Here is a 25,640-nt window from a genome sequence, read left to right as displayed (position 1 = left end):
GATGTTTCTAGAGACACTTGGTCAGAAAATAGCCAGAGAAATGCATAGTGGCTTCAGAGTTTGAGAGGCCAAGCCAGGAACTAAAAGAATATCTCTAAAGTGGGAAGATCAGATATCTACTTGGGCCAGGAAAGTTTTTCTATTCCCCTTAGTCCATTTGGGCTGCTGTAACAGAATACCATTGAGTGGCTTATAAGCAACATACATTTATTTCTCACATTTCTGGAAGCTAAACATCTGAGATCAGGGTGCCAGCATAGTTGAGCAAAGGCCCTTTCCTAAATCCCAGACTTTTTGTGTGTCCTCACATATAGGAAGGACCTAGGGAGCTATGGGGCCTCTGATAAGAGCACTGATCCCATTCATGAGGGCTCCACCCTCATGACCTCTTACCTCCCAAAGGCCCTGCCTCCTAATACCATCCCCTTGAATGTCAGGATTTCAACATGTAAAGGGGGAGGGGCACATTCAGACCATAGCAACCCCTGGCTCACTGCTCACCTCCCCTCCTGCTCTACTACTCTCTGTGCAGCACATTGTAGAGCAAGAAAGCAAAACAGAATGTCAGTAGTTTGTTCTAATGGGATGACAGTCATGGGCTATTACTTTATGGGAAACTACCCTTTATTTTAGATTTTTAAATGATAGATGCATCCTTATTCTGTATTATCAGTATTTAAGCACCTTTTTTAGGATTTGTATGTTTCCATGATATGTATTACTGGTATTCTGGTTAGTTTTATAAGAGCTGGGCTTGGTCATTTTAATTCAGAATTACTATACTTCATATCCATCACCCTCTGAAGACTCATATGGTTACATAAAATGTCAGTCGTCTTTTTTTTCTGTGAACTAGGAGACAGTAGCTGTTTTGTCAATGTTCATAGTCACATGTATTCATGAGAAGGGCTGTCGTGAGCTCAGGCTTAGCAAAAAGAGAGGATTTGATTTGCAGCAGCAGCTCCAGAGCACAGTATTTTATGCCTCTCAACATTAGTAGCATTGACCTACTGTGTTGTGTCTTGCTCTCAACTTGAGTTTCCCCAGGAGGAGCTTGTGGCTAATTTAATTAGGTGAATATGCAGAGTGTGACTTAAATTATAATCATTCCATTGAGCCCCTCGAAATCTCCGAGCCTTTTAGTGATATTAAAAGTACAGATGTATTGAGTGTGCTTCAGCCAGAAATCTGAGCTTTTAATATCATTAACTGTAAGTAGTCAGAGATGGTTTAGCTTCTAGGAAAAAGTGGCTTTACCACCCCCTATGCTAGTCCCTTTCTCTTCCTTCTCCCCTGTTCAGGCCCCTTTGAGGGGCCCCGTCAGGCCTGCCATCTACTTAAGGCAGTGGTTCTCAACCTTCCTAATGCTGCGACCCTTTAATACAGTTCCTCATGTTGTGGTGACCCCCAACCATAAAATTATTTTCGTTGCTACTTCATAACTGTTAATTTTGCTACTGTTATGAATAGTAGTGTAAATATCTGATATGCAGGATGTATTTTCATTGTTACAAATTGAACATAATTAAAGCATAGTGATTAATCACAAAAACAATATGTAATTATATATGTGTTTTCTGATGGTCTTAGGTGACCCCTGTGAAAGGGTCGTTCGACCCCCAAAGGGGTTGTGACCCACAGATTGAGAACCGCTGACTTAAGGGCTTATGCTTTTCTTGTTTTTCCATCAAAACCATTCTTCATGCAGTAGCTAGAATGTTCTTTTAAAAACACTCATCTGTTCTTGTCACTTGTCCGCTTAAACTGATTCCCATTGTACTTCGATGACCTTCAAAATGCTCATGTGACCTGCAGGGCCTTCCTGTCAGACCCCTGCATGGCCCAGGCCTCACGCCATTCCTCTCCCCACCCCCTTGTTCTGATTCTCCTGCTAGACTGGTCTTCTTTGTCTCAACACCACGTGGGTTCCCTCTCCACCTGGAAGGCTGGTTCTCCCTGTTCCATCCCTCACCCCCAAGCCTCCTCAGCCTCAGTTCATGTCATCCCTTTGACCCCCAAATCTGAATTTGCCCCACTCTCCACACCCAGCCACATTTTCAGTGCAGTCTGTACTTTCTCCTTTCAAGCTCCTGAGATGATAGTTTGTGTGGGAATGGGGGAGTGCCTGTGGGGACCCATCTGTGAGGACCCTGCTGTGAGCATCTTGCTGTACTTCCCCTATCACCTTGACTAAGTGAATTTATTCTGCCTGGCCTTCATGGTTAACCTGACTAGCTTCTATTATAAACCTGACTAAATGAGAACTAGCTAAAAGCTATGACTTCTCATAGCAAATAACTGCTCTCAGTTGATGAGGGTATTTTAGGGTCCCCACATGGGGATCTCAGCACCTTGACAGGCCAGAAGGAGAGAAAATTTCAAACAGGTGGCTTTTCCAGAGAAACTTTGATTTCTTGTAGGACTCTTAGGCGATTTGAGTTTGGAAAACTTTCTCCAGTAGCTATAGTTGTGATTATGACACTCCAGACTGTTAGCTCTTTCAGGTCAGTCATGAATTTAAAATGGCCAGGAGTTGGCAAGCAGAATTTTGTCTCCATTTAGAAATACCTGTAATGGGGCCAAAGCATGTAGTGAAACTGAAGAAATGGCTGTGGAGGTTCTTTGTACCCCATCATGCTGATGCTGTGGAAATCAAGAATCAAAGAAAAAGAATAACTTGGCATGAGGAGTGAACCCGGTCTAGCTGGCACTCGTGGTGGGAAAGCAGCACACATGACTTTACCATAAACTTTTGCTCGAAGGCTTCCATTTAAAGCTGCTTGACTTGTCCCTTCTTTTCTGCTCTTCACACTTTAAAGCAGTGGTTCTCAACCTTCCTAATGCCGCGACCCTTTAATACAGTTCCTCATGTTGTGGTGACCCCCAATTTCATTGTTACAAATTGAACATAATTAAAGCATAGTGATTCGTCACAGAAACAATATGTAATTATATATGTGTTTTCCGATGGTCTTAGGCGACCCCTGTGAAAGGGTCATTCAACCCCCAAAGGGGTCGCGACCCACAGGTTGAGAACCGCTGCTTTAAAGAATTGTTAGCTCTCTGAGATTTTAGAGCAACATGTCACGTCCATGTTTACATCACACATTGTACGTCATACAGAAGTCATGAAACAACTCTTGCCAAGAAACAGAAAAAGGGGATCTGAACTTGATACCCTGTTCTAAACTATTCTACTGCATAATCAGGATGCTCTCAGAGAAAGTGCAGACAAACCGTTTGCCATCACATTTTGTGAACTGGCCTTTAATAGGTTGGGAGGACCTAGTAGATGTAACAAATGGGACGTATGGTAAGACAGCCTCACATTCCTGGAACAGTGGTCTCTACTCTCCCCCAATCCTGGACTCTGACACAATGGACTCTCATAGTGTCCCCTCACTCTGAGCATATATCCCCCACAGCTGTTCACACCGGGCCTGTCAATCATCCTTGTGCCTTCCTGCTTGTTTGCTTTCATTTCTCATCCTCCCAATGGTCCCTAAAGACGGGTGTTATTATCCCAGGTCCCTTAGCCAGGAAACTGAGGTAAAAACTGACTCAAGTTCACACAAGGCCCCGTTCCGGTGTGAGTCCAGTGTCCGCATGCTTCCCATAGCATCAGAGGTTCTTGTTTTTTTCATTGAAGTTCCCTGAATGCAGATGAAATCAATACATTATGCCCGGATCTAGACCCTTTGTAGCTAGACATAGCCAGCAGCATGCTCAAAATTTCTTTGAAGTCTCATGCTTTAATCTTTAAAATTTATGCAAATTTAGCTTTCTACTTCGTAATGTAAAACTATAAACTACTTGACATAGAATAAAATTTAAGCTCAAGGAAGAGCTCCTGTTAACCCCTCTTGCATCCCTGCCTGCCCTGCTGGCAGCCACCCCGGGGGACTGCACACTTCAGTGCGAAGAAGGTGAGCGCTGGGGTGCATCTCAGGTAAATCCTTAGTACCCGTGGTTTTTTGGATAAACCTTTCAGGTATGAAACAAGCTTCACATGGCCAATCCACAACCATAGATGTCTTCTTAACAGAGAATAGAGCCGCTAATACTTCCTAGGGAAATCCTAAATTGGTCTTCGTTGATTGTTTATAGAGATCTTTGAGTGACCTTTGTCTGGCTGGAAGTTTAAAGATTATTTAATCTTGTGGTTTTTAAACTTTTATTTTTTTAAAAGCATAAGTCATCTTTCAAATGAAATTGTTCTTGGGATTCTATGAAACGGATAAAAGTGAAAATGCTCTAGTTGCCATAGGGGCCCTTGCCTGAGGGAATTTGGGGTTCTGCTGAAGAACAAGGTTTCAAAACCCTGGATCAAATTCAGAGACTGAAGCCAGGGAGCTTGGAGGACGTGCTGGAGGTGACTCAGCTGATTAGTGGCAAAGCCCAGAGTAGATCTAAGAATGAAGCCTAGCAAACTCTTACAAGAGCCTTGAAGCCCTTGTGGTTTTCCTGTCCTGGGAATACTGTTTCCTAACTGCCCTCAGAGGTCCTGGAGGGTTAGGGAGTGGGAGTCCTCCAGCCAGGGGCCTTCCATGTGTGGATCAGTGTCTGTTAAAGGCATACTCTTTCTCAGTGCGTATGGCGATTTAAGAATGATTGAGTTAGGCCTTGGAAGCTATTGAGGTGTTAGAGTGTGTTGGAATCCAGGGAAAGGCTTTGTAAGGGAACATCAACCAGGGCCCCCAAAGAGGACATTATCAAGGGACTCAGCCAGGCCAATACACACCCCAGTGCCTGGGGTGGGGATGATGTGTAGGGGTGACATTGAGTAACCACCCTAAAAATGTGCTGGGTCACCTTTGAAAAACTGCTGACCTCACACTTAGGCTGGCCTTGTGTTGATTTTCATGTGGGGGCCTCCATCGTGGCCTTGATTAATTCCCTTTAGTTTTATTCTGGTTCTCAGGAAGCTTGAAGTGGCTTTTAAACTTCTATGGCTTTTAAACTCCATGGTTTAGATTTACTAATACAGTCAACTCTCATTTCTCAATTCCTCACTTCAGTACCAATAAGCCCTATTATACGGAAGCCTAGTATCTAACTCTCCAATTTCCCTGTCTCTGGAGGATTTTATAGTTGAAGGGAATTATTCCCACTTCCACATGTTAAACTAAGAGAGAAGAGCTGTCTTCTCATTCTCCTGCTGCCATGATCCCTTGCTGCCAGGCACCATTGAGGTGACTGACACTGCAGTGCACTGCAGGCCAACCCCACCATCCAGCCTCTGGGCAGACAGTCACTGTGGGTGACCCCACTGCCTCAGCGTTGGCTCAGCCAAGGACGAACAGTGAAAACTGAGTCTCTCTCCCACTTGACCCTCAGCCACCCAGATCTCTTTCTCAGAGGCAGTCATTGTTGCTACTTTCTTGTATATTCGTTTGTGCATTTACAGGTCTTTATGGATGTTCACAAACACACATCTAATCTCTTCTCTCTACAAAATGGTAGCATACTCTACATACAGTGCAGTAGTTTGCTTTTCAAAAATGTAACAATTTATTGTAGAACTCATTCCACATCAGCACACATAGTGGTGCTTCGTTCTTTTTCATGGCTGTATAATATTCCAACACCATCTATCAGGAAACAACCCATCTTCATCTACTTCTCAAGAAGTAACCCAAATGTCATTTCCTTTATGAACATTTGGGTTGTTTCCTGCTTGTGTTTTTATTTGCTACTACAGGCTTGGTGCACGAAATTCATGCACTTGGGGGGCAGGGGTGTCCCTTAGCCTGGCCTATGCCCTCTCGCAGTCTGGGAGCCCTCAAGAGAGTGGGCCCAAGCCGTCAGTCGGACATCCTTAGTGTTGCCATGGAGGCAGGAGAGGCTCCCTCCACGGCTGCTGCACTCGCCCGCCATGAGCCCAACTTCTGGCTGAGTGGCACTCCCCCTGTGGGAGCACACTGACCACCAGGAAGCAGCCCCTGCAGTGAGCGTCTGCCCCCGGTGGTCAGTGCGCGTCATAGCGACCTGTTCTGCCATTCAGTCAATTTGCATATTAGCCTTTTATTATATAGGATTACAAACAGATAGGCGTGTTTGCATTTGTATTCAGGAGGCTCTACTTCTGCCTCTAAGGGAGGTTCCTTGCTCAATCAAAGGAAATATACATTTTAAAATATGACAGATACTTCCAATTGCTTTCCACTAAGATTGTATCATTTTCTACTCCAATAAGCAATATATGAGAGAACCTGTTTTGCCCCCTCTCACTAATAGTGTGTTTAGCCAATGTTTCGAAACTTCTCCAAATCTGACTAGTAAAATAGGATATTGCACTATAGTGCTAATGTGCCTTTCTGTCATGGGTAAGGTTTGGCATCTTTTCATTTGATATGTTCTTTTATAGGCCGCCTTTTAACTGGTGCTTGAAGATGAACTGCTGCCTAAAGATCAAGCAATATGCAAATAACTTAGAAATTCCAATTTTCTGGCATAGCTTTTATGCCAGTTAGCTGTTGTTATCCTAATGAATATAGGGTGTGCTGCAGGGTGCCACATGAGGAATCAGTTTCCTGCTTTAGCGAATGTTTATTAAAATGTGCCCCATCAATTCTAAAAGGTGGACTTTTTTATTTATAGACATAAATATTTCAATCCTGGTTTTGCAATCTCCAACTACTCCCAAAGTTGTTACATTGCAAGCAGTGTTGTCTTATCAGATATAGTACTTTTTAAATTCAATTCAGCTGTGACATTTATGAAACAGAAATTTGAATATTAACTGGGTATTATGGAAATATAACATTTCTTAATTGTGATAATGGTATTGTGGTTTTCTTTAGGGAAAAAAAAGACTTCTCTTAGCGATTCATACTGAAATATTTATGGATTACATGAGATATCTGGGACTTGCTTCAAAATAATTCTGGAGGGGGCAAGTGATAGCAATGTAGATTAAATAACATAGTAATTATTGAGCCTGAATGTTAAGTATGTGGTATTCTGTTTTTTATCGATGTTTGAAATTTCCCAAAATATTCTAAAATTCAACAGACAAGTGATAAGTTTGTGTTATGTGCAAGCCATGGCACTCTATGTTACAGGAGACAGCACTTCACAAGTTCAAGGGGCCTGTCAGTTTGTTCCCTGCAGTGAGCCCAGGGCCTAGGACACTGCATGCAGTAGGTGCTCAATATACCCTGAGCTCCAGCTCGCACTCTGGCTCCCAGCGGCTGCTCTAGTGTCTGCTCCCAGGAGCTGCAGGCCACGTGCTATGGAGTTGGGGGAAGACGAAGTCCCATTCATTCAGGGGTCAGGAAGGTGCTTCTGTGGAGTTCATGAGAATTGACATTGAGGTGCCCGAGACAAAGAACATCTCCTGCATCCAAAACATTTCTAAGCAAAGCAGAATTACTCCCTTACTTTAACACGAATGATTTCTTCTAGGAGCCCGGTAGGGAGTTGCTAACAGAGGAATAACTCAAAAGGCTGTGTGTGTGTGTGTGTGTGTGTGTGTGTGTGTGTGTGTGTGTGTTGGGGGGGGGGGTGCAGAGGTATCACAAAACCTTCTTAGAACATATCCCCCTCCCCCATCTCCTCCTTTTGAGCCTGTTTTGTTCTGGGTCCAGCATCATATCATGCTGAGAAATGAGTTTAATCAATGCTCTCTAGTGAGGACTAAGAGTAGATAGTGTCATCTGAAAGAAGGGAATCAGAGTTGGGAAGCTATCAAAGGATGTGTCAGGAATTCAGGGTGCAAGATTGGTCCTGTGAGCATGTGTGAGTGATTCCTGAACTCAGAGGCAGAGGGATTCATGGTTTTTAATGTCTGCATGCAGGTGTTGGTATAGTTGCCTCAGAATGAGAGCGAAAATGGATTAAGAAATAAAAACTAGTCACATCTTGACTGGAAGAAGGCTCTTTTGAGAAATCGTCAATGTTACATTACAAACACCATTCAGATATACCCAATGGGCCAGATGGTTGCTCGAACATTGCGTGTTGCCAGCTTCCCATTGCTACAGATGAAGTCTTTTCTGCTGACGTCTGTGTAACCCCCAGCACATTATAGAGGGTTGATTCTTTTGATGCTGTTCAACATTTGTGTCATCGTAATTAGAAACCATAAATATACATGACACCATGCGATAGCTAAAATCACCCAGCTTTCTCTCTGGGTGTGTGTGTGGGGGGGAGGGGGGACTGTATTATTACCTGACAAGAGAGGATGTCTAATAATCATTTTCCATTCTTCGTAAATGCCACTTCTCTCTCGTAGGATGCTCTAGATTGCTTTATGCTCTCCAAGCCTTCTCCCTTCAAAACAGGGCAGACCTTGAGGGCCACTGTATATGTCCCAGCCCCATGTTGCCTGGACCACAAGTCAGGGGGATACAATTCAGGGGAATCCAGGCAGTTCTATTTGATAACCAACAGTTCCTGGGAGGGCACAAAACGGGCAGGTGGACGATGTGAAAGGAAGTGGGTAAATGGAAGCAAATCGGCTTCTTTCAACACAGGCCTTTTCCAGGGAAGCCTTTCTTCTTTGCTTTGAACGGAAGGAGATTCAGTGTCAATCACCTACTTAACTGTATCTGCACCTGTAAAAACCAAGTGTCTTTCTCTTCCACCGAAACGTGTGTTTGCCGGAGTGAGAAGCCGGGCAGGAGGTGGAGGGAGGGTAAAGACCCACACAATTTGGATATTTAGTCACAAATACATAAGTGAACTGGGATGGGCCCCCCTCCCTGGTGGGGGCACGCTCAGCTGTATCCGGGGAGGCCTCCTTAGAACACGGCATCCTTGTTTTAGGCCACGAATCCCAGGCAGCACATTTCAGGCTCCATAAATACAAGACTCAGATGTTCCCTGATGGCTGATGTTTCTGCTTTTCAACATGTAAATAAATGAATGCTCCAAGTGAGTAAGTATCTGTGCACTGAGTTTACAATCTTGTCTTTCAGAAATATCGACAGTACATGGCAGGACTTCTGGCTCCTCCTTATGGTGTTATGGAAACGGGCTCCAACAATGACAGTAAGTGAAGCATGTGAACATTTTGCATCTAAAAATGTAGCATGTGGTGTGTGTTTTCGTGTGACAAAAAATATGTCCTTCACCAGCTTGGCAGATTCCGTTTCCAGGCTCTTGTGGATAAACAGACCTGCCAGCCCACATGGGTTATTCTTTAAATTGTTAATACAGGATTATGTTATGGCTTTAGCTGATGCCCTGGAACTTCAGCATACTTAGAATGCTTTCTCAGAATCGCTTCATTTTAGAGCAAAATCCAGTGTTGTTTCTGTGCTCTTTTAAAAATAGGATTCATGAACTACACACCCAAGAGCCCCACCGCTTGCTCATGCTGATGTTATTAATCAAGGAGAGAAGCAGCATGAGTCCTTCCTATTCTTAAATCACAACTTCTCCAAACTCCAGACCTTTCATAAGAAACCAGTCCCTTCCTGCTCATAAAAGGAAGGAAGTTTTTCTCTGTGATCTGATTTTCTAGGGGGTGCCCACTAGACCAGTGATGGCGAACCTTTTGAGCTCGGCGTGTCAGCATTTTGAAAAACCCTACTCTGGTGCTGTGTCACATATAGAAATTTTTTGATATTTGCAACCATAGTAAAATAAAGACTTATATTTTTGATATTTATTTTATATATTTAAATGCCATTTAACAAAGAAAAATCAACCAAAAAAATGAGTTCACGTGTCACCTCTGACACGTGTGCCATAGGTTCGCCATCACTGCACTAGACTCAAAGAAACCCCGTGTCCTGAATCTGTTTATCTGTTTATCTGTGTGTGCATGCCAGGAGCATCTGTTTAGCACTCGTTACTGTCCCTGGGAGATGCTTGTTGCATCTCTAAGCTCCTTTACTTGGCTCCTGCACATTCACATGTGACAAGGCACCAAGTACTGGGGTTTGAAGCTGTGACGGAGCAGGCAGCACTTCCACTCCGAGAACCTGCAGAGCCCAAATGTCCACACTGGAAATGATCTCAACCAAGGACCCTGCCATTGAATCTTGTTTTTATGTCTTAAGTGTCAGTTAATTACGAACAGTCCTTTCCCTTCTGTATCCTGTTCAGAATCGTTCTGTTGCTCAAAACCATTGAGTGATTGTCCATCACTCGCCATGGAAGGTGAATTCCAAGAGTGCTAATGCCTTAATCCAACTCTCAAGTTCCTGCAGGGTCCCAAGTCACCTGTTAAGTATCATTTCTCTATGAAGACCCTACTTTCTGGCCACTCAGTTATGGTGATTTGTGCAACTGTGTATTTGTCTTATTAAACCTCCTAGAAGTGAGCTTCCGCCAACCCCTGTATCTCCCCATTCAAGCAGCTCCAGTCCTTTCAAGCCGTTGTTGAATGAATGGGCGGGTGGCTGGCTGGCTGGGCGGGCGGGTGGCTGGCTGGCTGGGCGGGTGGGTGGCTGGCTGGCTGGGCAGGTGGGTGGATGGACAGGAGGCGTTTCAGAGTGCTGACATTAGGCCGCCCTTACTTCTGACCGATCTGGGAAGTGATGGCAAACCTGCCCATTGGTCTTCTCTGTTTATATTCTGGTGCGCTCCCAGTTTGGGAGCCAAAGTTTGATTAGGGAATGTTTCCAAACCATCTCTTCCATTCTTACCTCTCCCGTGTTCTGTATTGCTGCCCATTATGACTCAGTTCTCTTCATGCCAATATTTTAAATCAGTGTAGTCCTATATTAAACACAGAAAGTCCTGTTTTCTTGGAATTTGGACATACTATATTTTAACATTGCAAACCACTTCACACCGCCCCCGGGGTTCAACACTAGGTGCGGTCACCTGTGAAAACCACCTGCACTTCTGTCTCCTCAGCATAAGGCCCTTGTGCCCCTGTCCTGGGGGCACTAAGCTCTGTTGGGGCTGTGACATTCCAGTGTGACCTCTCTTACCCACCGTGCCTGTCAGAGGAAGTGCAGAGGACCGGGGCCTGCCTATAGCAGATGCTCACGCAATGTTGTCAATGAATAAACCAAGAAGTGAGTGGATGAATATTTAACTCTTTGCTCAGAAAACTGAGATATCCCTGGAAGCAGCCACTGCCCTGCTCAGCCCTGACTTGGAGGCAAACAGGAGTTTGCTTTGCCCCCAGGGGAAGCTGTGTTCCGGTGGGTTTCATGTGCAGCCTGCCCCTAGGTTCGAATCCCTAGAGCAGTGTGAGGTGGTTTGAAATGTAAAAGTATAAACGTGCCACTTACGCTTGATGTCTCTGCCTAACATTCTGAGTGTTCTGGTGCCCAAGGCAGAGGAATTAGGAGCTCACCTGGTATAACTGACTCGGGGATACATTTTGCCTCTGGGAAAGTAAAGCATACGGTGGAGAAGCAACATCAGCATGAGACCGTGTTGTCCGGCACTCAGTCCTGCTCCTGATTCGCTGATTTGTTTATATTACAGATTTGATAGGTGCTGCTCTTCTCCTAAGCAGGTTATGTGGCTGTTGTTGTTTTAAATACCAAAGTTTTACTTGGTTTGATTCAGCAAGGGATTTCAGTTCCATTTTGCAGGTTGATCTTATAACTCATGGTCTCTCTCTCCTTTTCCTCTTCTAGGGATTCCTGACAAGGAGAATGTGAGTAGCTACTCTCTCTGCCTAGCTTCTAAAAACTGTCAAAAGGTAAAAAATAATCATGGTAACCTCACCAGCAAAGAGAGCTCTTCCTTCACATTCAACAGAGCAATGAATATTGTTCTAACCTGATTCCGGCATCTTTGGTGGGTCACTCTGAAGTGTAAAGGGGAGAAGGTCGATTGCTGTGACATGGTCATCACGTGTCCTTGGCATTAAGGAGTCTGAACAAAGGTCGTTTCAGGGGCGAACAGTCCAAGTGCTTAGTGTTTTCTTTTTCCCATGATGCATGCACAGCGGTAGAACGAATCATCAGTTTAACAGCCTAAAGAGCATGTGTTGTTTTTCCTTAGTAGGAATACAAAATATGAAATTCAGGGTCAGAGGAAGAATTTGCCTAATTGGATCCAAGTACGTTGAAGTCATTGTTTCTCTTTGGAAGTAGAAAATAATTAATTGCTATAGTTGTTTATGGATAACAGCTAGAAGGTTAGGACACACCTTTCCTACGAAGCAGAACCAAGCATGCGTCCTAAGGATGGTAGTGGGTAGCGGCATCGTCTTTACACGTACATAATCGATAATGATGTTAATTGTATTAAGTGGAATCTGGATTTAGACAACGACATGGAAGGGTTCCTGATGGAAGCATGTAGTGATTCACCGGATGTGGTGCTCGGTGGCTCTCAGATGGGTCATCTTGCCACTGTGCCCCTTGACTGCTGTACCCAAGTGGCAATGCTACAGAATTGTCACCCTGTTCTTTCCCTGCTTTCGGTCCTATGTCTACGGGCTAAGACATGGTCTTAGTTAAATTCCGATTATTTCTGTGTTCCTCTTCAGAGATCTGACTCTAGCTTTCCTTAGGTCTCCCTCCTTTCATAATCTTGGTTGTAAAGGGCTGGGTGGGAACGCTGGCCCACGGCTGTGCCACTACAGATTTGAGTTCAAGGCCAGGCAGTGTTACTTCAAGTTTCACACCAAAAATTGACGTGGCTTGTTCAGCAAAGGATTTTAGTTCCTCCCTGTGAGGCCCTGTGCAAGCTACTTGACTTCTCTAAACATCCTTGCCTCATCTTCAAAACGTGGATGTTAGTCCTGACCACCCTAAAAGGCCATTCGGAGTATTGAATGAGATAGTCTGTGGGAAGCATAGAGACATTACAGTAGAGCTCAGTAAATGTTAGGACTATTATTATAATTACTAGTTTCTCAAGCTCCTCTCATTTTCTAGCTGTCCTTCCTTCTCTGAAAATGTTCTAGCTTTTATAAAGTAACTGTCTTTTGCCTTTATAGCTCTCCTTAAAATACCTTTCTTCCATGAGCCTTTCCATTGATCATTTGCTATTTAAAAAATAGCTTTAGACACAGACAACAGTGTGGTGATGACTAGAGGGGAAGGGGGTGGGGGAGGTAGGAGAGGTATGGGGGATAAATGGTGATGGAAGGAGACTTGACTAGGGGTGGTGAACACATAATACAACTACAGATGATGTATTATAGAATTGTACATCTGAAACCTATATAATTTTATTAACCAGTGCCACCCCAATAAATTGAATTTTTAAAAAATCTGTATGTGTTGAGTAAAGCTCTAAACAACCAGGCTCCTGGGATTCTAAAGCCGTAGCCTTCAGAGCCCAAAGTAACATACTGATTCTGCCACCATTTTGGACCCGGATGTCCCAAAGCACCCGTGACAAAAACCACACAGGTCCTTAGCCAAATAATAAATAATAAAAGGGCCTGCTGCTTCCTCGTCCAGGGACCATCAGTGATGAGGAGAGCGTATGGAATGGCCAGGCCCCAGGGAGTCTAAAATGTTCTAAGCTTCAAAAGGAAGCTGTGTCTCTCTTAGGCCCCAGGTGACCTTTCGCTGGGACCTCCCTGCAGTGGGAGGACAGGCACAAGGTTCTAAGCAGAAAGCCTACCAGCTGTCACCATGTAGCTCACTTTGGGACAAAATAGGAATTTGAAGTTTGCAGGAAGTTTGGTACAGTGATGTAGGGGCTGGCCAGGCGGTCTCCCCTGTATTAGTTGTGGTGTCTGTTTATTTGTATTTGTTTGGGCCCTTCTGAGTCAAATCCTCCGGCAAACGGACAAGCACACATTTTCTCTGTCAGCAAATAGAGTGGATGTAACGTCACCCTGTGCTCTTAGGAAAGCTCTCCAGTGCCTTCGGTCAGAGTAAAGCAAATGAGATGAAAGATACTGGTGAGCAGAGTTGAAGCTCCTAGAAAGATAAAAAGGAGCTTAAGCTCCTTAATGTGGTGCTAATTGATGTTTTTCCTTTGGAAGAGACAAGTTGTGTTGTGATGGTTTCTTTAATCCTTTACACTCTTTAACTACATGCAGGGCAATATTATATTTCCTTTCTGTTTCTAAATAGCCACAACAGGCCTGTGACCGAAATAAAAGTACTTAAACTATTGTTTCAGTGTCCAAACGCAGTCTTTGTGGAACGCATATATTCTCCTTTCCAGCTTCTACTCTCGATTTTGTTAATCACCGCGTTTAACTTTCAATCAAGTGTGTAGATGTCAGTAAGTGGTGTTTTTACCTGCCTTGCCAGCTATATTTTCTTTCCAGACCCAGGCTTACCTTGTATAAAAAGAACTTTATTTTCATAAATTGCACTTTCGTAGAAACAAATGGGCTGGCAGTTAATTTGCAAGAGTATTTGTTGACTACTTACTGTAATTGATAGGGATTTTTAACTTTAGGTACCACAGGATACTGGAACCTATAAAATAATTGATGAAAATATTAGAAAAATGACCATTGACCCAATAAGGCAAGCAGACTATTTTGGTAGGGGTGTATAATTGTTTGTGGCTATTAGGTTTATAATGAAATTCTTCTCTTTGATTTAAGTTGGGGTTTTTTTCTGTCTTCTCTATGTGCCATACCTGACTGACCATGTTTAACTCAGAAGCTAAAAAAAAAATCACAAATAAAAGAAAGCTTTATAGTTGAATATTACTGCTGTCCTTTGAAGGAATGAGCTTGCCTATAATTTATAGCTACTCATGTTGATTTTGCTGCTTACTGTGCTATGTATCCTTCTGAGAGACAACTGCTATGGAGCTCTGTAGTCTTAGAAGTTTATAGCTTTCTTCCTAAGTGTTCACGAAGCTGGAAAACAGACTAAGGAAGAAATCACAAAATAATCCCATTTCCTGACGTACAGCATCTTGTTTCCAAAAAGATCATTTGAGATCTTCATTTTTAAGGTAGTTGAAGTATTGATAGTGTTGCTAGCAAGTTTCTTGCTAAATATGGAAGCATACTTTCCCAAGTAAAGAACACTACCAATGCAGAGATCAAAGGTTTCCAAAGTGCTGGAAGAACTGACACTAGCTATTAAAAATGAGCAAGTTTGGGGGGTCTTATAAAACTATCTGTAGGTCTGATTTTAAAAAGATGACTTAAGCCCGGCCCCGGTAGCTCAGTGGTTGAGCATCCACGTTTTGAGGTCACAGTTTGATTCCTCGTCAGGGCACATGCCCAGGTAGTGGGCTTGATCCCCAGTGGGGGACATGCAGGAGGCAGCTGACCAATGATTCTCTCTCATCGTTGATGTTTCTCTCTCTCCCTTTTCCTTCCTTTCTGAAATATATCAATAATAATAAAAAATGACCAAGTTTGTCAAATGCTTTAAAATAGTGGGTCATTTATATGAAGAACAATTTTCAGAAATTATTATAAAGACAAGGTTTTAAATGGCAGATAATAAGGGAATAATCTACACAGTTTCTGAAAATTCTCATTGAGGAGAGGGTAATAGAGTAATAATAAGCAAGTAACTCTTAGGGTTAAAAGGTTAAGAGTTTTAGGAATTTTTAGGGACTATAATAACATTTATCTCTATTGCTCTTTTTCAAGGTTAGAGAAAACAAATTAGAATATTTCTCACCAATTAAATGACAACATCTTATTTTGCCATTATAAACTGGCTATGATTCTGGGCCAGATGAAGAAAAAAGGAAGGCATGTTTGCTGATACAAACTTAAAGTGCAAAAAACGTAGATAGTCCCATAAAACCCCTTTAGCACACCTACTGGAGTCAAACCAACAGTTTTCTGCAGAAACAAAGGTTTTTAAAATCTTGCTTTAAAGCATGACTGGTCCGTGTTCGGAGCTTATCCGAGTGTCTTGGCCAGAGTTTGAGGGCTTACCCAGCAGCCGTTCTCTCTGTTCCTGGGTGAGAATAGTTTCCTAGTGCTGACCCCACCCTGAGACAACACACATGTCACGTGGGCTGAGGGTGCAAAGCTCCACACAGGAGAGCAAACCAACCAAATGCTGGGGCCTTAGGACATACTGAGCCTGCTCGTTTTGATTTTGAAGGGCAAATTGCTTATCGCCCGGTGAAGATTAGATTCTAGGGTGTTGCTGACCCCGTTCTGCGTGATGTCTAGTGTGTAAACACGCTTTTCTTCAGCTGGCGGATTGGAATGCGTCACTCAGTGAGCCAGGACTTACTTTGCCCAGCCTCCTGGAGCACACCAGTGGCGATGTCGAAGGTGCCACGGACAGCTTCAGCTCTCTGAAGACATGTTTGTTTTTGTGTTTGTGAGTTATGCGTTTTACGGGGCAGAATGCCTTTGCGAATTTCTTCCTGCTTTTTATTCCATCTGTTCCTCTCCTCTGTGGTGAGAGCTGACTGTGCTGTCTCTCTCCCTCTCTAGCTTCTGCAGTGGTATATTGATTGAATTTGTAACGTAATGTGCAGGCAGTTGCCCTTCAGCTAAGCAGTAAATAGTAAATGCAGGTAACACTCTAAAAATCTGACCTTGTGTTGTCAATTAGACCGTGTGTTTGTTGCCTCTACATCAGTGGTTCTCAACCTTGGCTGCGCATTAGAATCACCTGGGAATCTTCTTAAAATCCTGATTTCTGGGCCTCATCCTCCAGAAATTCTGTTTCTTTGTTATGGGTTGGGGCCACAACATTAGTAACAAAGAAACAGAATTTCCGGAGGATGAGGCCCAGAAATCAGGATTTTAAGAAGATTCCCAGGTGATTCTAATGTGCAGCCAAGGTTGAGAACCACTGCTCTAAATGTTCTTAGTTGTGTTCACGGGACCTACTTGTCATGAGTTTCCTTGGCAAAGGGGCACCTATTGGGGTATACTGGGGTGCTGTCTTGTTAGCATATTTTAGAATTATGTTTATAATATTATGAATTGCATTTGGTGATTGTTTTAGTGCTCTAATTTTGGTTCTTCTACATTTAATTTTTTTTTTTTTAGGACATAGAACTTTTTTTTAATCCTCTCCTGAGGAGTGAGAATATTTTTTCCATTGATTTTTAGAGAGAGCAAAAGGGGAGAGAGAGAAATATTGATGTGAGAGAGACATATCAATTGGTTGCCTCCCATATGCCCCCAACTGGGGGTGAGGATCGAACCTACAATCCAGACATGTATTCTTAACCAGAATCAAACCTGGGACCCTCTGGTGCGCAGGCCTATGCTCTAATCACTGAGCCTGCCAGCCAGGACAGGACATAGAACTTCTATTTTTTAAAAATATTTTATTGATTTTTTTTACAGAGAGGAAGGGAGAGGGATAGAGAGTTAGAAACATCGATGAGAGAGAAACATTGATAGCTGCCTCCTGCACACTCCCCACTGGGTATGTGCCCGCAACCAAGGTACATGCCCCTGGCCGGAATCGAACCCGGGACCCCCCCCCCCCCAAGTCCCCAGGCGGACGCTCCATCCAATAAGCCAAACCGGCCAGGGCAAACCTGAGACCCTTGAGTCGCAGGCTGACGCTCTATCCACTGAGCCAAACCGGCTAGGGCAGGACATAGAACTTCTTAATGTTGCTGCCAGGCTGCCAGGTTTTGGGGGTTGTCACTGATGGTTTTCCAGGGCTGCTTTGAATATATTCTCTCAGTTGTTTCTGTAATCAGAATTCGACTTGGCCAGACGTCACAGAAAGGACCTGGGTAGCATTGAATAGTTAAGCATCATCATCATAAAAGAAATGAGGTTCCCACTCTCTCTAGCCAACTTCTCCAGCTCTCACTTAAAACAGGGGTCCTCAAACTACGGCCTGCGGGCCACACGCAAATACAAATATTGTATTTGTCCCCGTTTTGTTTTTTACTTCAAAATAAGATGTGTGCAGTGTGCATAGGAATTTGTTCATAGTTTTTTTTTAAACTATAGTCCAGCCCTCCCACGGTCTGAGGGACAGTGAACTGGCCCCCTGTTTAAAAAGTTTGAGGACCCCTGCTTTAAAACATCGCATGGCCTTCAGGTGAGCCTGCTCAGTAGCAGCTCGCTGCCGAGAATTAGTTCCACTGTCAGCGGGGACAAGGCACCTAATCTCCTGTTGATAATAATGTGCTCCACTGCCGATTCCAAAGTTACGGGAGAGAGAATTGTTGTCTGCAGAAATAGTTCATCCTGTGCTGCAGGCAATTATGTGCATCACCAGTAACTTTGAGTTGCTAGTGTATTATCTCAACTGATTGTGAGGATAAAATGCATAGTATCTTTTATGTTTGATGAATTCGAAGTTTTATTGTTCTTGTTTTGAGAAATTGAAACCAAATTATTTGCAAAATATGTCTTATGTGTAGGAGAGAAAATTGTAGTGTTCTCAGATTGGATAAATTAATCTAGTGATTGCATGCCATTCAGGATTTGAATTCTTCCCTCGTAACATTCTTTGTCAGACAGACTCTCCTGAGTCCAGAGATATGAAAATATTCTGTAGTCATTCTCTTTACCTTGAGGTAAAATTGCATTGAAGTGAGATAAGTGATAAGATACACATATACATGCCCATACACACATATACAGACACATACATATGTTTGATTGTACAGATATATATTTATCTATTTTCATCCTTAAAATTTTCAGAAACCAATTTGTAAAGCCACCTTTAGAAATATGATCTGGCATTCTTATTGCCAGTTTTTATCAATGTGTAAGTTCTCTTTACTTTAACTTAGTTTTATTTTCTATTTTCCTTCAAAGGATGATTCAGAAATACCCATAGAATATGCCATCTATTTGCTCAAAAACCTTTCATTTGTTGCATGTGTATTGATCAATCCCAGGCCCATGTCAGGCTCCAAAAATAAAATACGGTTCCTTCAGGGCGTTGCCGCGAGCAGATGGAGGCAGACATGTGAACCCAAAAGTACCGTGAAGGGTCATGGGCACATGTGGGCAGAGTGTGGCATGAGGTGTGGCCTTGGGAGCTCTCCAGGCTTGAGCTGAAATCCAGCTCTGCTACTCACTACCCATGTGAAGGTGGACAAGTTAGTTAACGTGTCTCCCTCCGTTTCCTCATCTCCAGGAGGACTAATGGGATGAATGCAAGTGCTTAGCCAGTGCTGCAACCCACAGTATACTCTCAGGAGACACATTGGGCGGGGGGCAGGGTGGGGGGTCTTCTTTTTTAAAATGGCAGCTCTGGATGGCGGATGCCTTAGGAGCCGGTTGTTCACTCTGATGCCCAGCTCCTTTCCTGCTGTAATTTGCCCAGTCAGTGCTCCCTTATTTCTGATGTTCTCCTTTGTGTCCTTTCTTTTCCCTTCTCTTGAACAACTCACTCAGCAAAGCTTTCCATTGAATCTTGCCCTCTCTTACCTTTTCCATTTGTCAAGGTCATTTTAAACTTCATTCCAGTTCTTCTAAGTGCCAGCCACTCCCACCCACCCAATTAGGAATCATTGTTAGATTTAATGAGCATGCTTTTGATTCCATAGGCAAGGCATTAATCAGTATGTTACATCTAGCAACATTCAGCAGATGACCTAACCTTGTGGAATTTAATTTGTTTGTACTAATTTATTTGTATACATGATAAAATTACCCCTTCCAGATAGGAAGGAACACACACCACAACACTTAGGAAAACATCCCATGAGAATACTGGATAAAAAACAAGTATAAGTCATTAAAGTCACTTTTGTCATGCTTTTCACTCACTTGTAATTTGGGAAAAAAGGAAGACAATAATTTTCTTTCTATTTCAGGAGGCATTGGTATGACTGAGTTCAATGCTCATTCATCTTTATAATCCCTGTCCCCAGAAATGCATCAATTTTTGTCCCTGGCACTTCATAGCCAGCAGCATTGTACAAGTCACTTACCTCCATAAGGTTCAGTTTCCTCATCAATAAAAATGGTGATCCCTGAACTACTACCATAAAAGGATTGTTTGGGACATCAATGACAGTAAGGCATGGGGGAAACCCCAAAACTTGGCACTGCTCTCAGAAAAAACAACATTATATTAAGTTCCCTGGAGCTTAATGCTAAATAAGATCACACCCTTGTCTATGGCCTCAGCCCAAGGAGTGTTCTGGCCTGAGGGATCATGGAGGTTGGCCAGTGGGTTCTGGTTTCTATGGAGATTGGGGCTGAGAAGCTTTATAAAGGTGCCCTTGCATCCTGTTAGGACTTGGTCCAGTTCTAAGTTCTGGAAACAGCTTAGGATGCCAAATGGCAAGTCATTCATCTTAATGTCCTTATAAGTTGGCTCAGCCAGGAGAATGAAAAATTCCCGAATCACACCAAGTGCTTACTTGGTGCTGTAATATGATAACCCGATCCCAAACAAAGTGAGGAAACCACACCCAAGGTTGACTACAAGGATGGACAAGGATAGAGAGTCAGAACAGGAACTCCAAGATAAGCTGGGGAAGGTGCCTGGATTGTGTGGGGCACAGCAGAGAATCATGGATGTTGTCACAGCAGTCCGCCCTGGGCCTTCTAGCTTTAGGGTGTGTGAGGTTTTTTAATATTATATGTTTACCCAATCCTCTCAGTGTTAAAGCATTGCAATGTACACTGTCTAGTAAAGGAATTTGTAACATAAATGCAAAAGTGGCTCTATCATTCAACAAGGTATTCTTTTAAGCAGCAGGTAATGGGCCCTCCCTCACCTACCCGGCAACCTCCTACTTCACAGCTTTATATTTTGTGTTTTTTCTTCCTCTCTCTTTGGTGTGTGGTATATTTAGAAAAACACTTGGGCTCCCTCTGGTGGCCATTCCAATATTTTTGCATGTCTAACCTTAAAGCCGAAGCTTTGGTTACCTGACACATAATTTTTGGATAAAAGTGGAAGTGTTAATAGTAAGTGTTATTTTCCTTTGTAAGATGCCTGATAATTGGAAACATCCAAATTGGATAAAATATCGAATTCATTCATTCATTCATTCATTCATTCATCCATCTTCCATCTAATATGCTGTTAATATTTGACTTTCCTGAATGAAGGGGTCTTTAATCTGCAAGTACATAGAAAGATATTTAATTCCAATCCTGTAGGTTAAACATATTTTCTCAAGCAGAGATTCTATTAATAACCAAGTTTTTATAGAATGCTTCCTGTGTATTAAATCAAAGTTAGGCATGGTAGGAAACAATTTGTTACTTACCATTTTAAAAATATATGAAAATGCTCTTTTTTAATGGTTGACAGTGTTGTATTATTTCTTTTTTATTCTTTAAATCAAATCAAAGACCCATTCTATTTTCCCCAGAGAATTTTATCTTATTAAGTGATTATTTTTCTAGGCCAGATTACTTTTTAATTGTGTCAATGTATTAGTCAATATACAGGCTCAACTGCCATAACATAGACCTAACTATAAAAGTCTCTTAAATTAGATAGAATATAATTTTCCTTCATGCTAATTGTCCAGATGTGAGCTGTCCAGGATTAATGTGGCACCCCATGTTGTAAGGTATTTTTATGATTGGAAGTCTCTTCTTGGTTACCTTATTCTTATACTTACATGTATCAAAAATAATATATATATATATAAATTTATATCTTAGCATTTAAAAAATTCATATGACTGTAATATCTATTAAAGTTTTTCTTCTGGATTGAGTTATGACAGGCTCTGAAAATAAAGTATGGTACCTTCAGGGAGTTGCAGTGAGCAGATGGAGACAGACATGTAAACATAAAAGTACTGTGAAGGGTCATGGGCACGTGTGGGCAGAGAGTGTGGCATGAGGTGACTTGGGTGCTTTTTAAAAATGAATTTGTTATCGATGCAACAGGGGTTTAACATTCATTCTATTCTCCTTTTTGGTTTTTAGATAAGTAAATACTGGGAAAGCCTGTTTACATAAATAAGCAAATGAGAATGGAAATAATCTTAAATAGCAAAGTCACTAAGCTCTTTGACCCCTAGGCAGCTAGTGCGGTACTTCATGCAGAGATGGAGGAGATGGTAGAGTCCCAGTGGAGAAGATGGGAAGAGTTGCATTCTTGATGGATTTTGAAAATGGATTTCCTAGGATTTTCTGGTGGATTAAATGGGAGGAGAGAAAGAAGGGAGTCAGGGAGAACTTCCCCGTTTGGGGCCTGACCACATGGAAGGTTGCAGCTGCCAACAGTGATGCAAGGGAAAGCTGAGGATAAAGTGAGTTTGGAGACCTAATTTGGAGGTCATTGTACTAGACAGAATCCAGGAATGCGGTGTGATTAGACTTCCTCCTGGTCCTGTCAATAGTTAATGAGAATAAACATTTGTGAGAGTGATAATGAGGTTCGATGTTGGGTGTTTATACTGAGTAGTATGTGCCTGGGGCATGAATGAAATTAGAATGTGTCTGAAAGAAATAAAAATGAGGGAAAAATCAGCAAGAATTTTATTAGGTTTGTCACTTCCCTCTGTTATATTTTGTAGATTTTTTAAGAGAATTTATGTTTGTAAGTAAACTCTGTGTCACTGTCGATGTCACCTTCTGAATTAATAAAAGGTTGATGTATGGAATATTTTAAGTACAAACAGGAAATGAATCAAGCTAACAAAGTGCTGCTTAATAGACATCCTCAGGGACCCAATTTAATGAATAGGCAGAGGGATATTATTTGTAACTTATCCCACAAATTATTTCTATATGACTCAGTGATTTTAAAGGGGATGGCCTGCTTGAAACAATTTGTTTTTCTTAATGAGTTTAATCATTCTCTATAGTTTCTAATACTACTAAATGGGATAATAACCCCTTTTTCTTAAATAAATTAATTTTTCTAACCTAGCCATTAATGTTCAATTAATAACGTTTGAAGGAGTGAAGTAATTCCAGAATAGGAGGGAAAATGATCATATTTTATTTAATTCTTTTTAAATCAACTCACATTTATTAAGGACCTATTATGTACCATGCAGGCACATATTTTGGCTCTAGAGATACAAAGTCCAATAAAACTAAGTCAAAGGGTAAACAGCCTAGCAGCTGAAACAGTCTCGGAGAGAGACAGGTAAATGGGTAATTATATCAGAATATGGCACTGAGAGAAATTAGAGCCAAGTGCTGAAATGCCTCACACATTGTAAGAGCCATACCACTTGAACGCAAAGGATTTCTGAAAAAAAGAATGTTTCATTATCCACACACACCCCAGCATTCTCCCTCTTCACAAGAATGCAGAGCTATTGTATAACTTCAGACTATGTAGATTACAGGTGGCAGAAATACGTATCAAGCCACCACAAAGGCAAACAAGGGAGTAGGTTGGGGACTCACAGCCCCAGTCCACAGGAAGAACAGGTGTGGAGCTGGCCTTCGGTTTCCAGAAGCCAAGGGCTCCACTTATTTCTACTTCTCCCCAAGCCTGGAAGCGTGGCCACCACCAGTTTCTAGTTCTTCCAGGGCAGCTACAGTTAGAAAATCTTGAGGAAGGATAATGACGGGTCTCGTGTGGGTCATGTCATCCCTTCACCCCCAACTCTGAGCCAGGGTGGACTCAGCTCTGAAATGAAGAGAAGGTCTGTGCCCAGAAAAATGGGGTTCAGGAAATAGTAGCTGTTTACTCTTTTCCAGTGAGGCACATTCGGCTGACTCCTAAAAAAATCAGCCCCCTTCCTATGGTGTACTCAGGTAGCATCGTAATGCAATCAATATCTCATTTGGGGTTTGTCTTCATCCCTTGTTTATCAAGAAGTAGGACAGCAGCACTCACGAGAATAATGTTGACATCACATTTTGCAATCGCTTTGATTGCAGTATGCATTGTGCTTTAGAAATTCCATGCATTCTATTCAATCAGAGTCACAATTTCCTTTTCCCTGTCTTCTTAACATGTATGATGTGGAAATTAACGAGATTTGATCTTGTTAAGTCTTTTGAGATACTTAGGTGTGGGTTCTGAACCAGTAGAAGACATAAGCAATTCTGTCTTTCCTAGGTATAGGAATTCTTCCTTTTTATCTAGTTGATTTTGTCTGTAAAGTCTATGAGCCAAATTTACATTCAGATGAGTCATTGAAGCTTACATTGTGTGCCCAAAAAGAAATGTGTATGCCAAGAGTCTGAAATGAAGTCTAGCAAGACGGTGGATTTTTAAAACAATGGCTATATTTTCCTGGTCATAAATATAGTAGAGCTTATATCAAATTTTGGAAACATAAAACTATTTTATTTTTGTTATCGTTTAAAGTATTACAAAGAGTATTACATATGTCTCCTTTTTTTTTCTCCCCTTGACCTTACCCCGGCCTCCCCTACACCCCAGTGTCTTGTGTCCATTGGTTATGCTTATATGCATGCATACAAGTCCTTCGGTTGATCTCTTACCCCGCACCCCGCCAACCCTCCCTGGACTTTCCACTGTAGTTTGACAGTCCATAAAACTTTTTTAAACATCTACCATATATGCCACCACCCAGAGCTCTGTGTATTTTACATGTTTAATATTTAGAACCAAATTTAGTTTAATATATATATTATATCCATAGCCTACATTCAATTACGTTTATAAAGGACTTTTTATTATTTAATATTTTCTCAACCATTTGAGAGAGTGTCTTTCCTCTGCATTAATTTTTTTCCAAACAGCAATATGGATCTTGTAAAAGTTAGTTTTCTCACCATCCCCTCCCCATTTTCAGAATTATTTCTGGTTACATTGCTGTTCTTCCTTCATTTTTGACTTTCTGAGTCTTTCCCTGGTATTAGTCCCCTTATGTGTGAAAAACTTCCTTTAGAAATTCTTCTAAAACAGGTCTGCTGGCCCCAATTTTCCTTTATCTGGGAATGTCTCTCTTTTCTCTTTTAATCTTCATTCCTAATGGATATTTTCTCTGGATAGAGAATTATGGGTTGAGAATTTTAATCCTTCAGCATTTTTCATGAACCAATATTGATACAATATTGATAAAGCCCATTGTTTATTCAGGTTTCCTTTTTTTTTTTTTTCTTTTTTTTTACGTGGTGTCCTTTTTCTGGTCCAGGAGGGATATCACTTTCTGTCTTGTGGCCCTGTCACCCTAGGCTCTTGTAGGTTTCTCAGACTTTCCTCACTGATGCCTGACAGATTTGAGGGCTAAAATCAGGTATTTAGGAGGATGTCCCTTATTTGTGATTTGGCTGATTTTTTTTCCCCATTAGACTCAGATTATGGGTTTTGGGGGGGAAAACCCACAGAGGTAATGTACCATTTTCGTCACATCATATCAAGAATACATGTTATTAATATGATGTATCATTGTTTATATTGACCTTGATGACCTGGTTAAGGTCGTATTTGCCAGGTTTTCCCACTGTGAAGTCCCTCTCCTCCACGGCTCTTTCCATGCTGAACTCTGGAAGGAAGTCACCATGCACTGTGGATACTTTTGTGTTATGCTCCACCTCCTTGATAGTGAAGACCTATATAAATTATTTAGAATTCTTCTACATGAGAGATTTGTCTCTTCTCTCACATTTATTTATTCAGTCATTTATTTATATCAGGATGGACTCGAGAGATTTTAATTTGCACTTTGGGTTGTAATCCAATACTACTATATTGATTTTGTTGCTCAAATCATTCCAGTTTTGGCCATTGGGCGCCCTGCCCTTTCAGTTGGCTCCTGTGTTACTTTGGCAACTCCCATTGTTGTGTTTTGGACATGTTCTTACTTTCTGACACAACCAGATGTGTGTATATTCCCTGTCCCCATCTTCGCCACAGCCATTTTGCCGAGGGTCTTTGGTTTCTTTAACTGAAGATGGTATTAGAAACTAAGATCCAGATGGCAGGTGTGCTTGTTTCCATTGGGATGTTCTTGCTTCTAAGCCCTTTCAG

General features: G+C 42.0%; 1 protein-coding gene across 1 annotated transcript in view; it reads left to right on the top strand.

Moving 5' to 3' along the window:
- The window catches only part of RAPGEF4 (Rap guanine nucleotide exchange factor 4), a 263,242-nt gene that overhangs the window by 136,753 nt on the left and 100,849 nt on the right, over nucleotides 1-25,640 (top strand). Inside the window, exons 5-6 of the mRNA XM_081095641.1 lie at nucleotides 8,925-8,997; nucleotides 11,553-11,572. Of these exons, the coding sequence (XP_080951767.1) occupies nucleotides 8,925-8,997; nucleotides 11,553-11,572 (93 nt within the window). The remainder of the gene's footprint in view (nucleotides 1-8,924; nucleotides 8,998-11,552; nucleotides 11,573-25,640) is intronic.

Source organism: Myotis nattereri, assembly GCF_964212035.1.
Source record: "Myotis nattereri genome assembly, chromosome: 7".
Taxonomy (NCBI): domain Eukaryota; kingdom Metazoa; phylum Chordata; class Mammalia; order Chiroptera; family Vespertilionidae; genus Myotis; species Myotis nattereri.
Note: the sequence above shows the minus strand (reverse complement) of the source record. Positions and strands in the feature narration are given on the sequence as shown.